Below are 22,766 nucleotides of genomic sequence, written 5' to 3' on the forward strand. Positions count from 1 at the left end.
TTAATATCACGGTAACCCTAACCGGCTATTACCAATATAGAGGGTCTATGCACGTGACATCATCATCATACCCTGAAGTTATGCGGGATGAGTGTCAAAAAATACTTTCTGGCCTTGACAGCCCATAGCCTATATCCAAACAGAAAAGTCCTATCTGATGTATTATTAAACGATGTTAAATGACGTTAAACTCACTTCGCCACTCCACTTTGTCACTCATTTGCCACTCGATTTGCCATTCACTTTATGCATGCTCATACCCTTACGGTGATATTAGGCAAATTAGCCCATTTCACTGTGATAGGCTTCTAAATAGCAACGTAAGGCAAGCCTAGTTCCATTGATCCAAGCCGGAACGCTGACCATTGGCTTCCGTACCGTGTGCAGGTCAGAGATGGTTGGGCCGCGGCGCGAACGCTTTTGAGATTAGAGGAAATGTGCAGACAGTTCTGGATGTTAATTTTCTTAACAGGTGTGCCAATGTCAAACGCTGAAATCAATGCTGTAGATTTCATACGTTTCATTTATTTTATTTCCCACAAACGTCTTGACAGACAGACAGACAGACAGACAGACAGACAGACAGACAGACAGACAGACAGACAGACAGACAGACAGACAGACAGACAGACAGACAGACACGTTCTACTCACAATGTTTCGAAAAGTTAAATACTGCCACTCTGTGGTTCAAGAAGGCAACTACATTTCACTGCTTCACTGAACTGCTGAGTCCTGCCATACCTCCAGCTGTTAACAGCAGCATCCAGGCCTTTCATGTCATATTGAGGATTGTAGATACAAGAGTTTAGCTCATGCTTGAACACAGATCTCAAGGGCCTAATATGAGATAAATATCCAGTTAGAGATACAAAATTAACACCAAAAACCCCAAACATTTGATCAATCCTCTCTGAATACAGTGAATAGTGATAAAAGGATAATATCACATACCAGTGCAGCACAGAGTCTGTGTGTGTGTGTGTGTGTGTGTGTGTGTGTGTGTGTGTGTGTGTGTGTGTGTGTGTGTGTGTGCGTGTGCGTGCGTGCGTGTGCGCGTGTATTCTAGTCTGACATATTTATTGATTTTGTAAATTTGATCACTCTGACAAAACAAGATTGTTTTCTGTGCAGTGATATTTATACAGTATAGTATAGTGATACTGTATTGTTTACAGTATCATGAATACACTGTGTAGGAACTAATAATGTTGAGTTCAACTAAACTCCCTCTGTAATATCCATTTCAACATCTTGCCTAATACGAGCAAAGACAACAATTACCATCCCACTGTAGAAAACCTGTTTATTAGACAAATTATACACAGAAAGCTTTGCCACTTGTAACAGAGGCCCCAGTTTGTTCAGTTTTTGAATAATATGCAACACATACAACAAAATAGGCCTATATTAAATACTGTACATCATAAGTTTTTGAAAATTATCAAGTAAATCCTTTACGATCTATGTATGAAATAAAATAAAAAATGTTAACAGATAGCGCAAGAGCAAGTTTGTGCATGCTTTCTTTTTAATCAACTTGCCACCTTTTGTTATTTAGCCAGCAAATAATAGAATGAACTCAAGATGATGTGAGAAGAGTGAACAGTTTGTTTGTGTTGACCTTGGGCTGGACAGAGGAGAAACCAAATGCCGTAAGGTGACTGCTAAACTCAACACTATATAAGCTCATACTGATATACTTTCTTTTTGTTAAACAAAAATAGCATCAACATGTAAAATATACATTTTTATAATGTCTCTGTCATTTATACTAAATAAAACTTCTTTTTTATAATGTTTGTGTCCTATTTGTCATTCAGTAGCCATACTGTAGCCTATTATAAGAAAAGAACACCTAAGAACGCTTGCCTCAAAACACTGCAGCCTGGCTGAGTTCTCTACGCACAACATTTTGCAGTTTTTAGTTCTTAAAGATAACAAACTGAAAGCCTGTTCTAAACAACTAACATTATCAATTATTAATACAGTGTTAGTGAAAAAGGTTTGGTTCCTTTTTACCATCCCCACCCCCCCAATCCACAAAATAGTCCTCTAATTCTCCTGATGTACCGTTCACCTTGCCCGCCCCAAAATGCACCTTAATGGTCTCATTTACTCAATTGGCACTTTAAAAAACAAGTTATATAAACAGTACCCTTAACATTACAGATATGAAATTGAAGTGTATTTCGGACTGACTTATCTCATAAAAAGGCAGCCATTGTGTTCCCAGCAAGATTCCAATGGGCTTAAAGGACAACTCTTCGCATTGTTATTACAATGAGCCTAAAAGCACAGCCATTGGCTCACTACTGTTACACAGTTCCAATGGCGAGCAATGTTATGGGAGGTTGGGAGGGTACAGTTAGCAGGTTGACGTAAGGCCTGTACTGACTTTACTCTTTAGATTGGCTTTTCCTCAACCAGAATACAACTCCATTTAATCGCTTGACGTCGTCAAAGTGATCAGTTAGTGGACTTGAAAATGACCATCCACAGAATGAGATTTAGTCTTCTGAGATACGGACAATATTAAAATAAGGTAAACCAAAGACAAAATAAAGTAAAACAAATAAAGGTCTGAATGGCTTAATGATGCAAAACCAGAGAAAGACGACATCACTCATTTAGCAGTTGTTCAAAGTTGGCTCAGAGCAAAAACAAGTAGACAGCTCAGAACAATGTTATTTTTTTGTACTTTCTGACCAAAACACATTCCACGCATTAAAATCATTTTTCTTTTTCAAAAACAAAGTCAGTAAAAGACATAATAAGCCGTAGCTTTTTGAAGTCCATTTTGTCTTTTATCCGTTTTTTTATTCTTTCACTTTTTTTTAAATGATCCGTTTTATAATCCTCTCTCTGTAAGTCTTATTAGAGGTTCTCACCTTGCCTTGAAAAGCAGACAACACAGTATGGTGAGAAAAGAAACTACATACAATCAGTTAAGACTGATTTGTACTTAGTTGCATGGCGGTGTCGTGCACCGAAAGCACATTGCGCCGGGACGCGCTGTGAGCTATAGAACAGCTATTTTCGTTACGCGACACCTGTGCGCAACTAAGCATAAATCAAGTCTTACGGGTCTGTGGGCACTGGTACAGTGCAGTGGGATTGACAAAGAGTCTGTAATGAGCATCAAACGGTCAAACGTTTCAGGCTGGAGGAGAAGAAAAAACAAAAACGGTTTGAGTGACTCACCGAATGACGAGTCAGCAGTGTCAGATTGTTGCACTGTAGTGGGATTGGGCCGGCTTCCAGAGCGATGAACTGTAATGGCGTCAGAATGTATTCAGCTTGAAGTCTTAGGCATAATCTGGCCATTGTGTGGACACCATTTTGGGTCTAATTTCACATTTGGAACTACAGGTATTGATTTATGGAACAACATCAGTGCAGAACTGGGAAGAGAGAGAAAGATGCACAGAGCACAGACTTGGATGTCCTCCTATTGAAAAGACAGAGTAAGACAGTAGTGATATTTTCCTATAAGCACAGAGATGGTGCCTATGGGGAACTACAAAGCAACTCTGAAAGTATTCCCTGGGCCCAGGACAAAACTATACAGGGTCCTACCGTTATAAAACCACTGCCCCTTGATTTTTCTGTATGAGCCCCTTTGCGTTCCTTTGGAGCCCGTGGCAGCTGTACAGTATCCTGGTTATCATCCACTGATGGCAGCCATAGAACTAACACGAACAGAGAAGAGTTTTCTGTTGTTGTAATAGTTGTATAAACCAAACCCTCCAAGGCAGGGTTTAGATGAGAATAGAAGTAATTTCATGTCCATTACATGAAGCAGTCCTCAGGTGGCATAAAACTGAATAAAAACGAAATAACCCAATGGAAAAAAAACGATCCCACTTCACGCGTACCCAAACATAATCCCTCAAACAACCACAGGAACAACAACAATAAAGCAAAGACTCAATTCAACACCCCATAATCTCCCTTCCCATGTCACCAGCTGGTTTGCAGGAGGACAAGCACCCCCCAAGTGGACCTCCACCTCCTCCATCACTCACAACCACCCCTTGAACGACCCAGGCAGAACCCAGAAAAAAAAGATTCCTATGTACATAGATCTTGATCTTGGGATTTTTTTCCTTCTTTTCGCAGTAGTGTGTTTGTTTTATCACCAATGACTCAATCCGACCACCCCTCCTCCGCCTCCTCCTCCTCCTCCTGAATCAACTGCCTCCCTGGCTGAGTCTCTATATGGAGGTGCCCCTGTCCGGGTCATTGCCGTATCCGAAGTTGGGTCCCGGACCCGTGGGCTGGTAGGGGATGGAGGACATGGTCTCATTAGGACTGCGGAAGAAGCCACCGTTGGGGGCCCTCTGCCTGAAAGGGCCCACCCCTCCAGTTCGGTGGTGGTCCTGGAGCATGCCGCCTCCCCCCCCGCCAACGCCGCCACCGAATCCAGCAGCGAAGCCGGCGGCGGCCTTGGCGGAGAGGCTCCGGCTGAGGGTCTGGATTTGCTCAGGAATGAAGGTGGTGGTGGTGATGTGGGTGTTGCGGAAATCGCTGATCTGCTCCAGCGCTTGGCGTGCGGCGGGCAGGGCATCCATGTCGAGGGGCGTCAGATCGATGGAAGAGGTGGAGAACTGCTTGTGGGGGCTTTCGTCCTCGGTGCACAGGCTGTTAACCCGCCGGTGTAGGTGCTCCAAGTCGATCTCCTTATCGTCCTGAAGGTAGGAGGGTGTGGGGTCAAATGATAGGAGGAAGAGAAAAGGACAGAGGTGGAGGTGGAAGGATGATAAGAGGGATGGAAGGAAGCAAATGGAAGGAGGAAAAGAAAAAGAGGTGGAAGAGAAAGGAAGGGAAACGAGCAGAAGATTGAGTTGGGATAAATGGAGTTTGATGGACAAAGTAAGGAGGGAAGGATTTAAAGGAAGGAAGATTGTTGATTGGGTGGATGGAAGACAAGAAGGGAAGGAAAAGTGTAAAGGTAGGGTGGAAGCAGAGGACACAAATGGTTGAAGAAAAAGGAGGATGATGAGTCAGTGAAAGAGATATGAAGACATTTGGAAGAAGGGTGGGAAGGCGGTGGTGAAGGTAGTAGAAGGGCCATGACGAGACAAACAAGCAGAGAAAAGAGCACATGCAGGCAATAAATATGATGAGACAGAACACAAGGGGTGGAGAAGAGGAGGGCATGGATTTGTTTCCACAGAGAGGATGTTATCCATCCAGCAGGGTAAAGAGCCAGAGTTTAATAAAGGAGAGCAGAGAGAGCAAAGGGAAAGAAGGATGAGGCCATTATACATGCCAAACACAAACATTAGACAGGATGAAAGAACAAAACAATCCATAACACGGAACAATTAAGAGACATAATTAACGGGGCAATGAATCAGGACGGTGAGCGACATGGTGAGGAGGAGTGAATCGTAATACGCATGAATAGATGAAGCAATGTTTCCATGGGTAAGTTTGGGAGTGACAGAGAAATTGGGATAGAATGAGAGAAGGGAAAGAGAGGGAGGGATACAGAAGCACACTCTGAGCTGCAAGTGAGGATATCGAGAGAGAGAAATACACACACACACACACACACACACACACACACACACACACACACACACACACACACACACACACACACACACACACACACACACACACACACACACACACACACACACACACACACACACACACACACACACACACACACATCTACGAGGTGTATAAGGGAGTGTAGCTCATCTGGAATACACACACGCTGCCATGTCATATAGTATGCTGTGATTCCAGTGTGTTTGTTTTAGTTAAAACAAGCATCACCATTATCATTCTCTATCTATGGCACTATATATACACATGCAACTTATATACTGTGTGTACTGTATGTGCGTGTAAAACAAATATGGATCTACTGCTGTAACCAAATACATACATATCTTATGCATGCTTCAAAGGGCATTGCTATGACCCATTATACAAAGTAATTCACATTGAGATTAACATCTCGTTTTCAAGTGAACTTTGTTTTGGCCATATCAAAAGTATAAATAAAGCAACTGTGGCTCATTGCCATATTGTTATTTGTTAAATAGGTTGCAAGATAGCTTAACCGATTTACTTAACCAATTACTTAATTCTAAAAGAACAGTTTCTTATTTACAAGCAACTAAACCAAAAACATCACTTAAATCGTACCTTATAACTTATACTGTAACTTAACTTACATTTAACTTAACCTAACTTAACTTATACAAACTATAAAACATACAGAATAGATATGCCATCAATATATAGAAACAGCTCACATAGAAACTGCTTTGGAAGTTTTTTACGGATGGTAACACTTGAGAATGTTTGTACTGTATAGGGAAGGTCTGGGGCACTGCGGAGGTGCAGAGTTTGCAATTCATGGTTGTAGGATGAGTTGAGAGAAACGTTTGTAGGAAAAAACACACATGCATGTACTGATATGCAGATGTACACACACACACACACACACACACACACACACACACACACACACACACACACACACACACACACACACACACACACACACAACACACACACACACACACACACACACACACACACACACACACACACACACACACACACACACACACACACACATGGCAGTGTGCGTCCTAAGATTTTGAATAGGGGGGGGGGGGGGGAGGGGGGGGGGTCAGGTAAACATCTTGGGGCTTAGACGCACAGTGTTCAACTCACTGAGAACAGACTGGAGGGAAGGGACGTGTGGGTTGGATCATCCCACTGTGGTGTATATGAGTTTGGGTGGGAGAGACAAGCACAGGCTTTTGTGAGAGCTAATCACGTTGTGTTATATTCAGCATGACAGATTTACCGACCATGTTTGCTGGGTCTGAGACGGGGCCGGAAGGGACTCTGTCTGTCTGTATACCCCCCATTTATGCAGTTCAGGTGCAAGGGGGACCACCTGCAGTGTCCCCCGTTTTTCCAAAGGAAGTGACGACAGGAAGACGATGAGGGGTTGTTCTCGGTGGTGACATTAAAGTACACATGGGAGTTGGGAGTACAGAGAAGTGGAAAAGGAGAGGTATTCCAATTCCGCAGAAGGGCACGACAAGAAACGAGAGGGAGGCCTTCAGGCGTGTTGGAAATTACGAGGGAAGTAGATAAACTAAGGAAGGGAAGTGCGATAAGCAGGAGGAGGATCAGATGTGTGATTTGACTAGTTATGACAGGATGGTGAACTCAACTCTGTCCCTATAATAGGCTTATTGGGGAGAAATTAGCATTACAGCTCTACAGTGTCTTAAGGCCTTGTTTTATACACTCATCTCTCATCAGGTATATTCCAAAAGTCATATCCTCCTCTTCTCCCTAAAGCCAGACTTTTACTTTGTTGTAAGAGTCCCTTTTCCTGCATGCTCATACACTATCATATCATCATATCATGATCTTGTCAGCATACTTTGTCACTCTATCGCTCTGACCGTTATTCTACCAACCTGTCAACTGCTTGTAATGTTGATGTACAGTACGGAGCAGAAAGTTGGCTTGATGGCTGTGGTTGTTATACTCAGTTTGCACAAAATGTAATTGTAAACATCAACGTTTTGAGAAATTGAGCTAAGGTAACTTAAAAAGTTCCTCGGAATGTGCTTGTTCTTCCCCACTAGCATCAACTTAGAAATGTATTTTTTAACCTAAATATGAGTAGATATTCTCTTAATTGCAAATATATAACAACATAAATAACTCTCCGTAGCATGCAGCACCAGGCCTGAGAATAAACAGCTCCTATGAAGAGACTACATTGATCTGCTGTGCTGCTTCAAGATGGAATGACGACTCCCTCCAGTGGCATAAAGACATCACTGCATACATAGTAAACTGACAGAATGTCAATATAAACCTTTTCATCCCCTTTAACGGTAAATGTGCTTTCAACATGCAGCATTTCTGTGAACACCAAAGTTTCATTTATTCTAATAATTCAGATTGCTCCCTTTCTCAGGGAGATCCATGAAAGCAGCAGTACTGATGAGTGACACCTGTGCCACGTCAGTGTTACCAACCAGCGGTAACATGGCTCATCTATTTATCTCCTACTGTATGAATAACCTTGGGGTGGGAGGAGAGGTGGCGAAGGTGCTCATTCTCATTTTGGGGGTGAGCTCAGAGGGGTTGGCTGGTTCGAAGGAGTGCTGCACAATCAGGGCGCAGGGCATGTCGCAGCATGAAGGGGGCTGGTAGCGGCTGGCTGTGGGCATGGAGGCATGGCCAGTGTTGGACATCTGGTTCAGGCCGTGGCCACCCAGGGAAAGGGGATGCTCGCTGGCACCATGTGGGCACGAATCGGCGGCTTGTCTGACAGACGGCTCGTCTGCCTGTGTCTAGTGTGTTTGAGTTTACAAAAGTGAATGTGCACGCGTGTGTAAGTAGAAAAGAGAGACAGTGAGAGAATATGTGCAAGAGACAGGGGGCGAGCGGGAGAGAGAGAGACAGAGATAAATGGAGTAGATATAAATTCATATATAAGTGTGTGTGTGTTGTGTGCATGAGGGATGGCCAGCCAAACACAACACATAAACACAAACAGCAGACAGGCAGAGAAGGATGAGAGACGGACAAGAGGGCCGATGAGTGGATGGAAGGGTGGAGGAGAAAGAGAAGTCGGGTGGACAGACAGACAGGTGGGGGTGAACAAGAAGAAACACATGGCAGTCAGTCAGCACACACAGATAAGCAGGTTCTTTCTGTGTTGCTGTGTCTTCATAGACAGAAGCACAGTCATATACCTGGAAAGGGTAGATGTTTAAATGGCATTTTCTATTGCTCTCTTTCTCTCCCCCACGCCCGCTACACCCCTCAACACAGAGTACTTATCTACAAAACAAAGCAAAAAGGCAACATGAGAGCTTTGCGCCACAGTGACAGAGAATATTTCAAAGAGTTAGAATGGGTGTGCCAGGCAATCGTAGCTAAACTGAAAACGCTACACCAAATTCTTGCACATTTTAGGGGTACCGAGGCATCTTAACTTAATACAAAAGAAAATGCCCGCTCCACTCATTCTAAATCCATATGGATTATATGAAATATCAGACATGGTCAAAACCAGAGATGCTACCACTGTAGAAAGAGTTCTGTCAATGACAGGGGGGGGGGGGGGGGGGGGGTAGTTCACTTTGTTTGGGTTATTCCTTGAGGATGTTTGCTTCTGACAGAAACATTCATTCAGTCATTTATGAAATTGGGATTTTTAATGATGCTATTCATTCCAATGACAGAACCCTTTCATGCAAGTCTCTGGTAGAACATAGACAGGCTAGAAAAGTAAAGCATTATGGCTGTTCTGTTGTACATTATATGGATGAAGTGGGCCTCAGACACTCATTTGGAAACAGTTGTTCCTGTCAGGTTACAAAAAGAAAGTGTCAAAAATGTAGAACTGCTCCCAAACCAGTGTTATCGAGTTCCACTTCAGCCCTTAACAGACACATGTATCACCAGACACATACCCAGATACCTAACACCCAGATGCAAACCAGACAGTTCAGATGAAGGAAAAACTGACCCCCACATTAGTGGAACGTATGTGTCAGAATGTATCACTTTTACAGTAATGTATTCAGGACATCACACGCTCGCTCTCTCTCTTTCTCTCTCTCTCTCTCTCTCTCTCTCTCTCTCTCTCTCTCTCTCTCTCTCTCTCTCTCTCTCTCTCTCTCTCTCTCTCTCTCTCTCTCTCTCTCTCTCTCTCTCTCTCTCTCTCTCTCACACACACACACACACACACACACACACACACACACACACACACACACACACACACACACACACACACACACACACACACACACACACACACACACACACACACACACACACACACACACACACACACACACACACACTCACTCACTCACTCACTCACACACACACACACACACACACACACACACACACACACACACACACACACACACACACACACACACACACACACACACACACACACACACACACACACACACACACACACACACACACACACACACACACACACACACACACACACACACACACACACACACACACACACACACACACACACACACAATAATGAATATGGCCCTTATTGAAAAATGTGAAAGATCAAAGGATCCCCAAACAGCAGAGGCAAACTGAGGAAGGATGGTTAACACATTATCTTTGTAGGGGACTCGTAAAGAGGAACAACATGAGGACTTTATGTAAATGTATGCGAAAGCCAAACGATAACCCTTCAGCAAATAGTTCACATCAAAAAGCAGGCTCAAACATAACAATGTGCAGCATTTCACCACAAGCAACACAGAACAGCAACAACACAGACACTGGCAGCAAGCCACAGTCAAAGCAGTTAACAGGGAAGCACACACAATGTATGTAAATGTATGTACAGATATGTTCAATGTGTGACTTTCTTTCAGCATGTATAGAAAAGACAGAGACACAAACACAGCTGAGTAGGAATGTGGTTTTGAATAGATTAGTGGGTTGAGCTGTACTGTAACGTGTAAACAAAGGGTGCGTACACATACAGTGTGTGTGTTTGTGCTTGAATTTTGGCAACATTGATGATGTCAGTATTTACAAATATGTATTTCTGAAAGTGAGAAATTCACCGGAAGCTCAGTATGTTCCACTGATCATAAAGCAACTTCATTCTAAATCACTGTAACCATGGCCTCCATAGTTTGAATTTCAGAAACATTTCGGAAGAGAACCAATCTACAGGCCCACAACATATCTAATCGCAACGCTTGTAGATCAGTTATTTTCTGAAGATTTACAAATAAGAATTATGTGATTACTCTTAGCCAGTATAGGAGAAGGGAAACATGAGGTGAAATCCACCAGGGCATACAGTATGAACAAGGCAAAAATAAACAGAAGTATATCTTACAATTACAGTAATGGGTTTAATGAATGCATATTTAACACAAAGCTGGAACATTATTGACACAAGCCGGGAATGACTGATTATGATAAAGCTATATGACTCTTGAGTAAAACAAAAGAGATGATGTGTGTGCAACTGTGCATGCATGCATGTATGTGTATGTTCCTCTTTTCTATGTTAAATCTGAGATTTGGTCAGTATTTGGTCAGTATTTCATCTCTCTAATCATAAATTATCGTCAGTCTTTAATAAAAACAAGATATCAAGTCATATTGAAAATAATAATGTATCATTGTTTAAGATGAGCTAACATGGTCCATTGGCAGGGTGAAGGATACAAGTCACAACCTGTCGGTAGCTAACATGGTCCATTGGCAGGGTGAAGGATACAAGTCACAGCCTGTCGGTAGCTAACATGGTCCATTGGCAGGGTGAAGGATAACAGTCACAGCCTGTCGGTAGCTAACATGGTCCATTGGCAGGGTGAAGGATAACAGTCACAGCCTGTCGGTAGCTAACATGGTCCATTGGCAGGGTGAAGGATAACAGTCACAACCTGTCGGTAGCTAACATGGTCCATTGGCAGGGTGAAGGATAACAGTCAAGGGTCAACTATCAAAAACAAACATGGTTCACTGAGCCAACTTCACCATGGTAGCAGTAAAGGGACATTTCACTGCTAAGTCACAACTCCATGTTCACCATGGTAGCAGCTCATTAATTTCACACATAGTTTACACCTAACTTGGAGCCAATTAATTCCACATACAGACCTTTGCTATGATATGCTACAGTATTTGGTTGTAATGAATTTTGTTTTATCTAAAACGTTATTATTTAGGGAACTACAGTACAACGCTTTACTACAATTTCATGTTCTTCGTTCCTAGTGTATTGTTTATTGTACCAACAATCTCTGATTACACACAGTAGACAATTTCAAATTCAGAAGGTCTCAATATCCAAAATTGCACAAAATAGATATTTTGTTTACATGACATACCTCTTATTAAATCAAACAGTTAACATAATGCTGTTGGTTTAATTTAAAGTTTGGTTAACATGTCATTTGTATAATGCAACTCAAATCAACGTACCAAATTTGCATTCATATGAATTGCACACCATAATGCATGACAGTTTTCCAAATCAATAGGAGTGCATATGCCATTGATTGCCTGATGCCCTGATATGAAAAGACCTTGAACAATCTACATACTAGAGAATCAATGACCATCACTTTTAATTCCCTGCTGTCCAGTCACTACTGGAACACAACTACTGTCAGGGTCTGATGCTTCTAGCATCTAGCTAATGAAGATGGCAGGGGTCCGTGTGTGTGTGTGTGTGTGTGTGTGTGTGTGTGTGTGTGTGTGTGTGTGTATGTGTGTGTGTGTGTGTGTGTGTGTGTGCGCGTGCATGCGTGCGTGCGTGCGTGCGTGGTCGCGGTGGGGTGGGGTGGTTGGGCATTGTGGTGGGTCAGTTCTGAACTATGCTGTGTTGAACATGGCTTGTGGTTTGAATGGGGGTTTGGTTCTTTTGTAGCTGTTCACTGACAGACATGCCCACTGGTCTGAATGACGGATGAAAGCTGGAAGCTGAGCAGGGGGCTGACGGTAGGGGGTGGCAAGTGTGCGTGTGCATGTCTGTCTGGCTGTTTATTTGAGCCCCTATGTGAGTGTGACCACAATATTCGAGGGTGAGCCTATGATTATCAAGCAGCAGTGAGACAAATGGCATTGTTGTGATCAAAAGATGTTTTTTACTTAACTGAGGGAGGGAAAAAGGAAGCCTGCTGGATGCCCATGTTATGTATAAGACACCTGCAGTGCTGCTATGGATAATGTAATACAAACTAAAGGAGTCAATAATGTTCTACGCACGTACCTCTGGTGGGTGGTAAAAGCAGGACTAGTCACAAGTCTAGGTTCCAAGAGGTTGCTCATTTAGAAGTCGCACTGACTGCAGGGTCTAATAAACAGAGCTCTAGAGATATGGCACTTTGCTGGATCATGCATTAGAGGAAAACAATGAATGATCTTATTGTTAAAGGTGATTATTTACTCAAGTCACAAGTCACATTTGTTATATTACAGTGTTATTAAAATGTAGCCTGATTCCCAGAAAGCTATCATGGGCAGGGACAGAGACACCTTCACCATCTTGTCTGATTCACTGTGAATGGAATTGTAAACCTGTTGGCCATTACAAATTAATGGGCCAGGACAAAGTATTCTTTCTCCTTTCTTGCAGTGGGAGACATTTGGAGATACTCACTGATGCTGAACCAACTGTTATAGGGTAGTAACTTACCTCACATCTGAATGCTAAAATATTTTCAGTTGTTTCTCAGTTTCAGTTGTTCCTCAGAGTTTTCAGATCCTCAAAATGAACCACATTTTCTGTAATATAAGTCATTAACCATTTAAATACTATCTACTATGTTGCCCGGGTTACCGCAGGGGTCTATATTTGGCCTCCTCCTTTTTCCCTCTACACCAAATCTCTTTGCAAAAAATAGCTGATCTACAAGCTCACAGTCAGTTGAGCATGTGTAGATCTACTATCTTTGCTAAACGAACTTATTTTCAGAGAATGTTTGCCTATTTTAACATGCCCAGAATAGGGATGCTAGGGTTCATATGGTTAATGCTTATTTTAAAGTGCCTTGTATTTGTTAGAAGGCTACTATTGTATAATTTGTTGTTGTAAAATAAAAATTGAATGCCAGGTTAAGATAACCTTTTACACTAAAACTATTAACCACACGGTTAGCTCAGCCCCACTTTAACAGAAAAAAACAAATACATAAAATAAAATACATATTGGGGGGAAAAGGCAATTGTCTGAAACGAAGTCATTTATCTGATTGCAAAACAAAACAAAATCATGTTCTAGTGACATTAGCCAGTTAATGCTTCAGTCCAACACATGCATAATTAACTCGGAATCTAAAGATATTTTTTTCCCCACATTTTACATTTCATTCAGTTCATTTGTGGCATGTGCTGTGTTGCATACAAGATGTGCTTTGATTGGAGAGTTTGTTAACCACATGAAAGATAGCGTCCCTATTCTGAACATGCTCACAGTCACAATAGTCGCGGTTACTTGGAGATTTATTATAAAATAAAGGTTAGAATGTACGTATCTCAAAGGTCACAGGGTTGGTCCATATTGACTCACTGAAACATATCCACACACATCTACAGAGTGCTGTACAAGTGTAATTAACCACTTCAAACCTATAACCTATATGAATTTTGTTAACCAGGGCCCCCCACTTCCCCCAGGGGTCTATATTTTGTTAACCAGGGCCCCCCACTTCCCCCAGGGGTCTATATTTTGTTAACCAGGGCCACCCACTTCCCCCAGGGTCTATATTTTGTTAACCAGGGCCCCCTCACTTCCCCCAGGGGTCTATATTTTGTGCACTGTTGCACTCTGTATTTGTTTTTATTGTGTAAAGCACTTTGAATTGCCTCATATATGAAAGGTGCTTAAAATTGCCTTGCCAGTGTCCTCTCCTTTTTTCACTCGACACCAAATCTCTTCACCGAAAATAGCACGTCTACAAGCTCACAATATGTTGCAAATGTATTATTTTCACAAAACATTTGCCTAGGATTCATGTGGTTAACCCAGTCTATCATTAGAACTATACCTCATGCTCAAACAGCTTATTGTCCGGTGGGCTTCTTTTCAACCACCCAGAGGCATCTACAATGAGATTGTCCATCATGAACTGTGGCTACTGGGTAGTGGGTATGGAGTTTGGCATTTATTTAATAAAAAGCAATCTAAACACTGTAAAGAGGCGATAGAGCCAATATTGAACTGAGCATAATGGTGCGGTTGTTCACAGAAATTGATAGAATGCCCTATGTTCTGCTTTGTGCGTGCTTGTATGTGCATGCGTGTGTGGTGTGTATATGTGTGTGTATTACTTGTATTAGTATTACTATACTTGTGAGGGCCAATGTCTAATTTATGGTCAAATGTTTTGGGGGGAGTTAGGCTCATAATTAGGAAAAGATTGAAGTTGGGGTTAGGGATAGGATTAGGTATTAAGAGGGTATAGGTTTAGGGGTTAGGGTTGAAGTTGTATTTATATTAAGTGTAATACCACACACATTTATGACTTAGACTTTAGAGTTAGGGTTACACAAGGCATAACAGGTTAAGGCTATGGCAATGTATGGCATTTATAAATATGGTGATGTCCTTCAATTTATGGTAATACAAACAGATGGAAAGAAATCGGACAGATATAATACTGCCTTCTTCAGGGTGATCACCCTGAAGAAGGCAGTATTGTCCGAAACGTTGGTGTCTCTGTGTCCTCATTAAAACGTATGCATTGGCATCTATGAGTGTGCACTGTGCGGCTATACATTTTTTTCACTCAGTATTAAGTTAACTTTCCCGTTGGCTGGCACCTCACAAGGACCGGTGTGCTGTGCATCCTTTTGCTTATAATACAAACAGAAGGGCCAGGATCTTCATTTGATAGCAGCTGTCACAATGGAAACAATTTTGGGTGCTAGCTGCCTCAGCCGGAGCCGGCGCAGGAGTCCCCATGTGGCTTGTTGCTGCAGGCTGTTTCTGTGAGGTAGGTGTAGTGTATGAACGTATGTTCCTCTGACTCTGACGGCCACGACCCCCCGGCATAATCGCAAGATTAATACTCAAACAAAAATAGTAACTTAAATCAGCGTAAGCAAAGTTTTAAATACAGGATAGTGGGAGCCACCCTTCCACGTGTCCGCTCTTGTTCACATCGCCGCCAGAAGTCGCAATGGAAACAATTTTCATCTGAAACCTAACCACATGAACGCTAGCATAGTTTTTCTGAGGCGAACATTCAAACCCCATCCATGTGAATATGGTCAATGAAATCACTGGAGTTCCCCAAAAGTCCTGTTTGCTAATTGAGAAAAATGGTCAAAGGCTGTAGTGATAAAGACAATTATTATAATTATTTATATTATATAATCATACTGTAGCACGTATTCCCAGGAAGAGACCTCTGGATTGTATGGCGTTGTATATTTTGTTTATTGCTTATTTCACATCCAGACAATAACTGCCTATATCACAGCCCATCCCTGTGCATCTGATCATCACAAGGTGTGATAGGCAAACCTTTAAACTGTCAGTTCTTATCAAACTGTAACTGGATTTTCTTGACCACTCATCCCATTCCTTCCTCTCCGCCTCTCCCATTGTATCCACCCCCTAAAAGCCTGATTCATACCAAACACAGTTGTAGATCTGCTATTTTCGGCGTGTATCCAAGTGTAAATCAGGCATTAGTCTCCTACAACTGTCTCTAAGAATACTTATAGAGTACCAGTTCCATTGCACTTACCTCCACCATCACCATTACCTCTCCATCCGCACCCTCCTTCCATTCATCCCTCCCATCCCCATACCTCCTTGGAAGGGACTCTGGAGCCCTTCCTCCTTGTCCACCAGCTCTCCACCATGGCGATAAGGCAGGAGAGCACCACGCCGGCCGCCAGCACGCAGAAGACGCCGGCGAAGCTGTGGATGTCGAGGGCGCTGCCTCGCTGTCGCGACTGCACCGAGCTGTACAGGTCACAGGGACTGTCTCTGGGCCACCACTTCAGCTTCAGCACGTCCATGTCTCCATTCTGCTGGAGTTCCAGGATTCTACACACACACGCACGCACGCACGCACACACACACACACACACACACACACACACACACACACACACACACACACACACACACACACACACACACACACACACACACACACACACACACACACACACACACACACACACACACACACGTGTCATATCACGTCCTGTATACCGCAGGTTGTGTTGTACTGCGCAACACACACTAATAGAAATACTTGCAGGTACCTGCTGCACGCACATATGCTGCAGTATTTACTGCAGTCGTCGTAATTTCCTTCTGCCACACGAGGGCACTGTTGGCTTGCTTGAAAACCCCCGGTTCCCATCAACTGCATTGGGCTGTCAAACTCATTATGGCCAACATTAATATGTTTTGCAGCGCAGTGCAAGTGCAATGCCATAATGTCATTATGCTGTCTAGATCTAGCCATATGAATGATGGGATCAGAGAGGATACAGCGCAGTGGTTGATGGGAACCCTCTGTTCACTTTCAGCTTATTATTTAACTGGGTCGTTGTTGGGGTTTGAAGGGAGACAGGGGTGCTCACAAGGTTGGCAGAGGAAGTGTAGCGCCCAGGATTACATTAGATAATTGACACTGGGTGAAAAAATGGGTTTCAATATCGTGGGATAAAAGAACAAAAATAAATATCAAACAGAATGTACTTAAATGGTTGGAAAAGACTAGACGAGATGAGATCCGAGATCATAGAATAGAAAAGAAGGGAAGAGAAGTGGAAGAGGAGAAGGGAGACGAGCAGAGCAGAGGAGAGGAGAGGAGAGGAGAGGAGAGGAGAGGAGAGGAGAGGAGAGGAGAGGAGAGGAGAGGAGAGGAGAGGAGAGGAGAGGAGAGGAGAGGAGAGGAGAGGAGAGGAGAGGAGAGAAGAGAAGAGAAGAGAAGAGAAGAGAAGAGAAGAGAAGAGAAGAGAAGAGAAGAGAAGAGAAGAGACAGCTCAAATCCACCAACTAAAGGTGACCTGCTTCTGGTCAGATAAGATGACATAAATGATACGGATGGTCTACATGACTGGACCTGACCAAAGAATGAAAGCACAGATTTAGCAAAGAGGTGCTTCTAGACAGGTTCAGAATAAACAGAGGGTTCGGGCCCTCTCACCTATGTTGCACCGCCAATCCGACCAATATGTCTGAGTCATATAGCGTTAGGGGCTTGTATTGTGTCCCTTTTGTGCCCATATTAGGAGATGCCTGTTTTTGTCTGTTTACATAAACAGTTCTAGTGCCGCTAATTGTTTGATCCAGTGTTCCGCCGCTGAATAATACGCTATTCCCGCTATTTGTTTAATGCGTTTAATTCTCTGTTTTAAAATAATTAAAAAGAAACAGCGCATTTATCCGGGACCTGATGACGAGGCCGTCGCGTTATGATGACGAAACCGGAAATCAAGTCATCATCTGAGCCCAATGCAAGTGGACAGGGGGTTTGTTTGGACTACAACTTGCTCTGCACTGTGGTTTCGTTTCGCATTGTCATGGCCGCTGGTGCGTCGGATCATAACAAGACGACGGACCATTTTTTACCGGATTTTCGTGGTTGAAAGCTGCAAATACTTCAGCGTATGCTCCAAAGGTAATAAAACAATGTCGGCAGCGTTGGATATTTGATTTTAATGCGTGGAACGCGGGGTATGGCGTCAAAGTGTTACGTTAGTAAACTAGGTAACATTGCATTCAATGAAGTATGAATCAGACACATTCAAATGATTTTGATAATATTGTTATTGTTAATGTTATTGTTTTAACTACTCCTCAGCCTACCTGAGAATCCTGCAATCACATGTCATACGTGTCAACTTGTGGACCTCTTACCTTGTGCCTTTTCACACTTTTTAGTAAAGCAAATGAGGTGTATGGCTTCTTGAATCATGATTTGTTCTCTTGGGGCAAGTATAATCAAAATTTAGAGATGATTGTTAATTCATTCTAGATCGGCACAGTTGTCTTTTATGCATAAAAACAGTACTCATATATTGGTTATAAAGACAACATGAGACAATTTCATCATACTGTATGTTCCAGTAAGTTCAGAACTATTGGGTAAGACGGCTGCCACGCCCACTATGGTACCATTGTAGAACTGGGATTCTAAAGGACATGTAACCTTACCATAGTTTCACCTCTATGGTTTAAACGGCGCTGACCAGATGTTCACAACGGTTTTCACAAGTATCCTATAGCAACAATAGACTGTTTAACCCATCTATAATGACCACAGCGGCCTAGTGGCACACCCTGGCTATTACTCCGCTCATAAAGACATTGTGCAGTGGTGGCCAATGCATCTAGGCTGGATCCTCTTGGTAAGACACTATACAACATATTATTATTCCTCCTCTTTAAATTAAACTGGATGCCGCAATAAAAAGATCCAAGTATTATCGTATTACACTTCAAATTCATTGTTCTATCTGACTGCAACACTTTCCAGCAATGTAGGAGCAATAGTTGCACTACATTGTATTATTTAGACCCTCACTTGCATTGTAGACCAAAGACCAAATCACCGCTATAATGTGGATGAAAGGAATGGGTGAGTTGCTAGAGTAATTCATTTCTTATTATGTCACCCCCCTCTCTCTATCGCACGCACAATTTGACAAAGTGCACAGCATCTATGAAAGAGGAATTATACTCAAACTAATGAGAAAGAATAAGACCAATCCCACCAACAGTATTGAAGAATCCAAGCGACATGTTGTACAAATATTTCATCATTTCTGTCTTGGAAGTCAGCCGAGTTCTAAAGATTTCTTGCCTGAAAAAGGTAGTATATTGTGTAATGATTGCAATTCCTGGCAGGTCTATGTGAGTCTGTGCTTGCAAATTGAATGTATTTAGGTGTCCCCATGTCACAAAGCTATTTGTGTGGCACGTAGCTGACATTTAGCATTGCTGCAAAGTAATGTTGTTCTTTCCCTTGTTTCTTTCTCGGCATCACCGAACATAATAAGAAATGCTCTAAAAGTATACCATCCTGAGACAAAATAACACCTAAAATGATTACGGTTAACCTTTGAGGTAAAGAAAACAACGCAGCAGAAAAGATAACCATCGTTTGTCTTCCCCCACCCCTCTCTCTCTGATTAGAATCATTTATACCTCTAAAAATAAAAACTCTCAGGGCAATAGTAACGACAAAGAACAGGGAATACTAAAGAAAAGAGAAAACTTCAAATGACAGAAAAACAAACTTTGTATTTAACACTGCTTTATGACGAAGTATAAATCAGGCAGTTTTTATCCCTCCCTCCACACACACGCGCACATGTGCACATACATGCGCGCGCACACACACACACACACACACACACACACACACACACACACACACACACACACACACACACACACACACACACACACACACACACACACACACACACACACACACACTTTGGGGATATGTGATAATTTCCTGGAGTGAAAGAGATTTGAGATGCGGGACAGGGTCCTCTCTCTCCCCTATAGTCCCCTCCATTATAGACCCCATCTGGCAGATCATTTATCACTGGCTCCACTACTAATTGGCCTATCAGTGTCATGGAAAGTCTGACTGCCCAATGGACCCTCACATCAAGCTATACCTATTGAAACATATTCACATAAGTGCACGCACGCACGCACGCACGCACGCACGCACGCACGCACGCACGCACGCACGCACGCACGCACTCTTGGTGCATGGTAGATATAGTGCCTCTGTGCATGGGGTTGTACAGACAGATCCCTGTAATATGTTAGAATCTCTCTACATCTATATCTGTGCATGGTTCTGAACTGACAGCTCCCTTATGTTAGACACAGTGACTCTGTCCATGGTGCTGAATGGACAGCACAGCTCCCTACTATGTTAGACACAGTGACTCTGTCCATGGTGCTGAATGGACAGCACAGCTCCCTATTATGTTAGACACCGTGACTCTGTCCATGGTGCTGAACTGAGCAACCTGGTGCTGAACTGACAGATCCACAGCTCCATCTAGCCGGGTGCTCAGCTTGAGTATTCTAAATGACAAGTTCAATATTCCACAAGGAGAACAGTGGCACTCCAATTTACAATAATAAAGAAGGGATGTTAGATCCTTTTCACCAATTACTGTGTTTCAGTATCTATGTCTTCATCATGGGAGCATACTCTGATGAAGACACAAAGGCACAAAACATAAATCATAAAAAATGAGGTAGTATGTCTTATTCGTTCTTTTTTTTTACACTGTAAACTATCCTAATTTTATCCCAAACAGAATCTTTACCAATTTGTATAAGCCTAAATCCCCAAATGATAAAACCACAATTTATCTTTGTGATAATGCTGCAACAAAACCAAGCAGGGATGAGTAGTGTAAACTTCCAGATGAAATACAGCGGTCTGAGAATGAAAGGAGTGTGTGATTAGATGAATGGATGTGAATGTGGAGCTAAGGTGGAGCTGAGGCGGCCGAATGGATGGCTGCCAACAACTGCACTGAGTTCTCTTACAGAACCTTGCTCTGTCTGCACATGTCTGTGACGACCACGACACTCATTATTAGTCTTGGTTTCTATACTGCCTCCTCCTGGTCAGCTGGGGCGCCTGATGGAGGGGAAAGGAGACTCGGAGTAGAGTCGCTGCTTCTTCGCCTGGAAAGGAGCCAGTTTAGGTGGTTCGGCAATGGATTACAGCTTAAGACATTTTAAGTCTGGGTGAAAAATGGGTTACAAAATCGTGGGACGGACAGACAGACAGACAGACAGACAGACAGACAGACAGACAGACAGACAGACAGACAGACAGACAGACAGACAGACAGACAGACATGTGCGGTGTTAAACAGCTGGTATGTTGTGAGACCCATTAACACTGTGTGTGTAATGAGTTATCACCTTGGTGCTTTAAGATCATTGACTTTGACTGGGGGGATCTATAATGACTTTAACACTCCCACTGGCTGTTAAGGAAAATGAGCATGGGTGGGTGGGAGGTGTGTGTGTGTGTGTGTGTGAGTGTGAGTGCGAGTGTGTGCTGTGCCCCAGCCTCCTGCATGGCTCTCTCCGCAATGGCCATTACTGTGCAGACTCAATGTTGCCATGGCAACCGTATGGAAGCAGCCTTGACAGTGGAATGATCATGTTATTGCAGTTGCAGTAGTGGAAAAAGTACTCACATATTTACTTAAAGTAAAAGTAGCAATACCACAATGTAGAAATACTTTTGAGAAAAAGAACAAACGTACTGACATAAAAATATATTGTCCCAAAAGTTAATAAAAAAAAATAAATCACACTCTTATCATCATTCATCATCATACATCACTTTCCTTGCTCAGCCAATCAAATCATTTCCGTGGTACTACAAACACACAAAGCTGGGCATAGGAGGGGTTATCGCCCCTCAAAAATACTCATTGTGCAGAAGTTTTTAAAATGTATCTAAATATTTCAAAATAGCAGATCTACAAGCTAGCTTGCATGTAATAATATCTTATCACATTCCGTGCTCAGCCAATCAAATTATCACATTCCGTGCTACAAACGCATTCTGTGCTCAAACGGACATAGACACACAAAGTTGTGCATAACTAAAGTTTTTAAATAATTGTGTAAAAAGTACTATTTGCCAATTTGATGTAGTGAGAGTAGAATATAAAGTATTGGAAAGTAGAAACACTAAATTAAAGTAAAAGTACCTCAACAAGTACACAGTACTTGAGTAAACTTAGCGTAAACCAAACACTGTTTGGTTTACGCTAAATAAATAAATACATGTAGAGGAGTGAAAGGAAACGTCTGAGATTCAAAAGCAAACAGCGTTTTGGTGGAATGTAGAACACTTCTGAATACCCAGATGGAGAGATAGAAAGAAAGAACAATATGAGAGTGGGCTGCAAATCCAATCAATACAAAAATACATACGTACTGACATATATTGAAAGCAGGCTCTCCCGCACGCACGCACGCACGCACGCACGCACGCACGCACGCACGCACGCACGCACGCACGCACGCACGCACGAATTCACTTCAGGGTAGTGTTTTTAACAGTTTTTTCTCATTAGGCTTTCACCAATAAGCATGGTTGCGTCTATGTCCAGGGGAATGCATCAAGGCTCCAGCATCTGCTGCTAAATGACAGACTTCAGACTCTGTTTCCACAGCCATCTCCTTTCCTCACTGTCACA

At 42.6% G+C, this 22,766-nt stretch overlaps 1 protein-coding gene across 2 annotated transcripts in view; it reads right to left on the reverse strand.

Moving 5' to 3' along the window:
- Positions 1 to 4,216: 4,216 nt before the first annotated feature.
- The window catches only part of grid2 (glutamate receptor, ionotropic, delta 2), a gene marked incomplete at its 3' end in the record, with an annotated part of 744,548 nt that continues 725,998 nt past the window's right edge, over positions 4,217 to 22,766 (reverse strand). Inside the window, exons 15-17 of one of the 2 annotated variants that reach the window (XM_079516744.1) lie at positions 16,347 to 16,587; positions 8,085 to 8,356; positions 4,490 to 4,690 (exon numbers count right to left, since the gene is read on the reverse strand). In XM_079516744.1, coding sequence (XP_079372870.1) covers positions 4,585 to 4,690; positions 8,085 to 8,356; positions 16,347 to 16,587 — 619 coding nt within the window. Of the gene's footprint in view, positions 4,691 to 8,084; positions 8,357 to 16,346; positions 16,588 to 22,766 lie in introns of both variants that reach the window. The other variant, XM_079516745.1, reaches the window with a different exon arrangement.

The sequence above is a fragment of the Electrona antarctica genome (assembly GCF_951216825.1).
Source record: "Electrona antarctica genome assembly, chromosome: 12".
Lineage (NCBI taxonomy): Eukaryota > Metazoa > Chordata > Actinopteri > Myctophiformes > Myctophidae > Electrona > Electrona antarctica.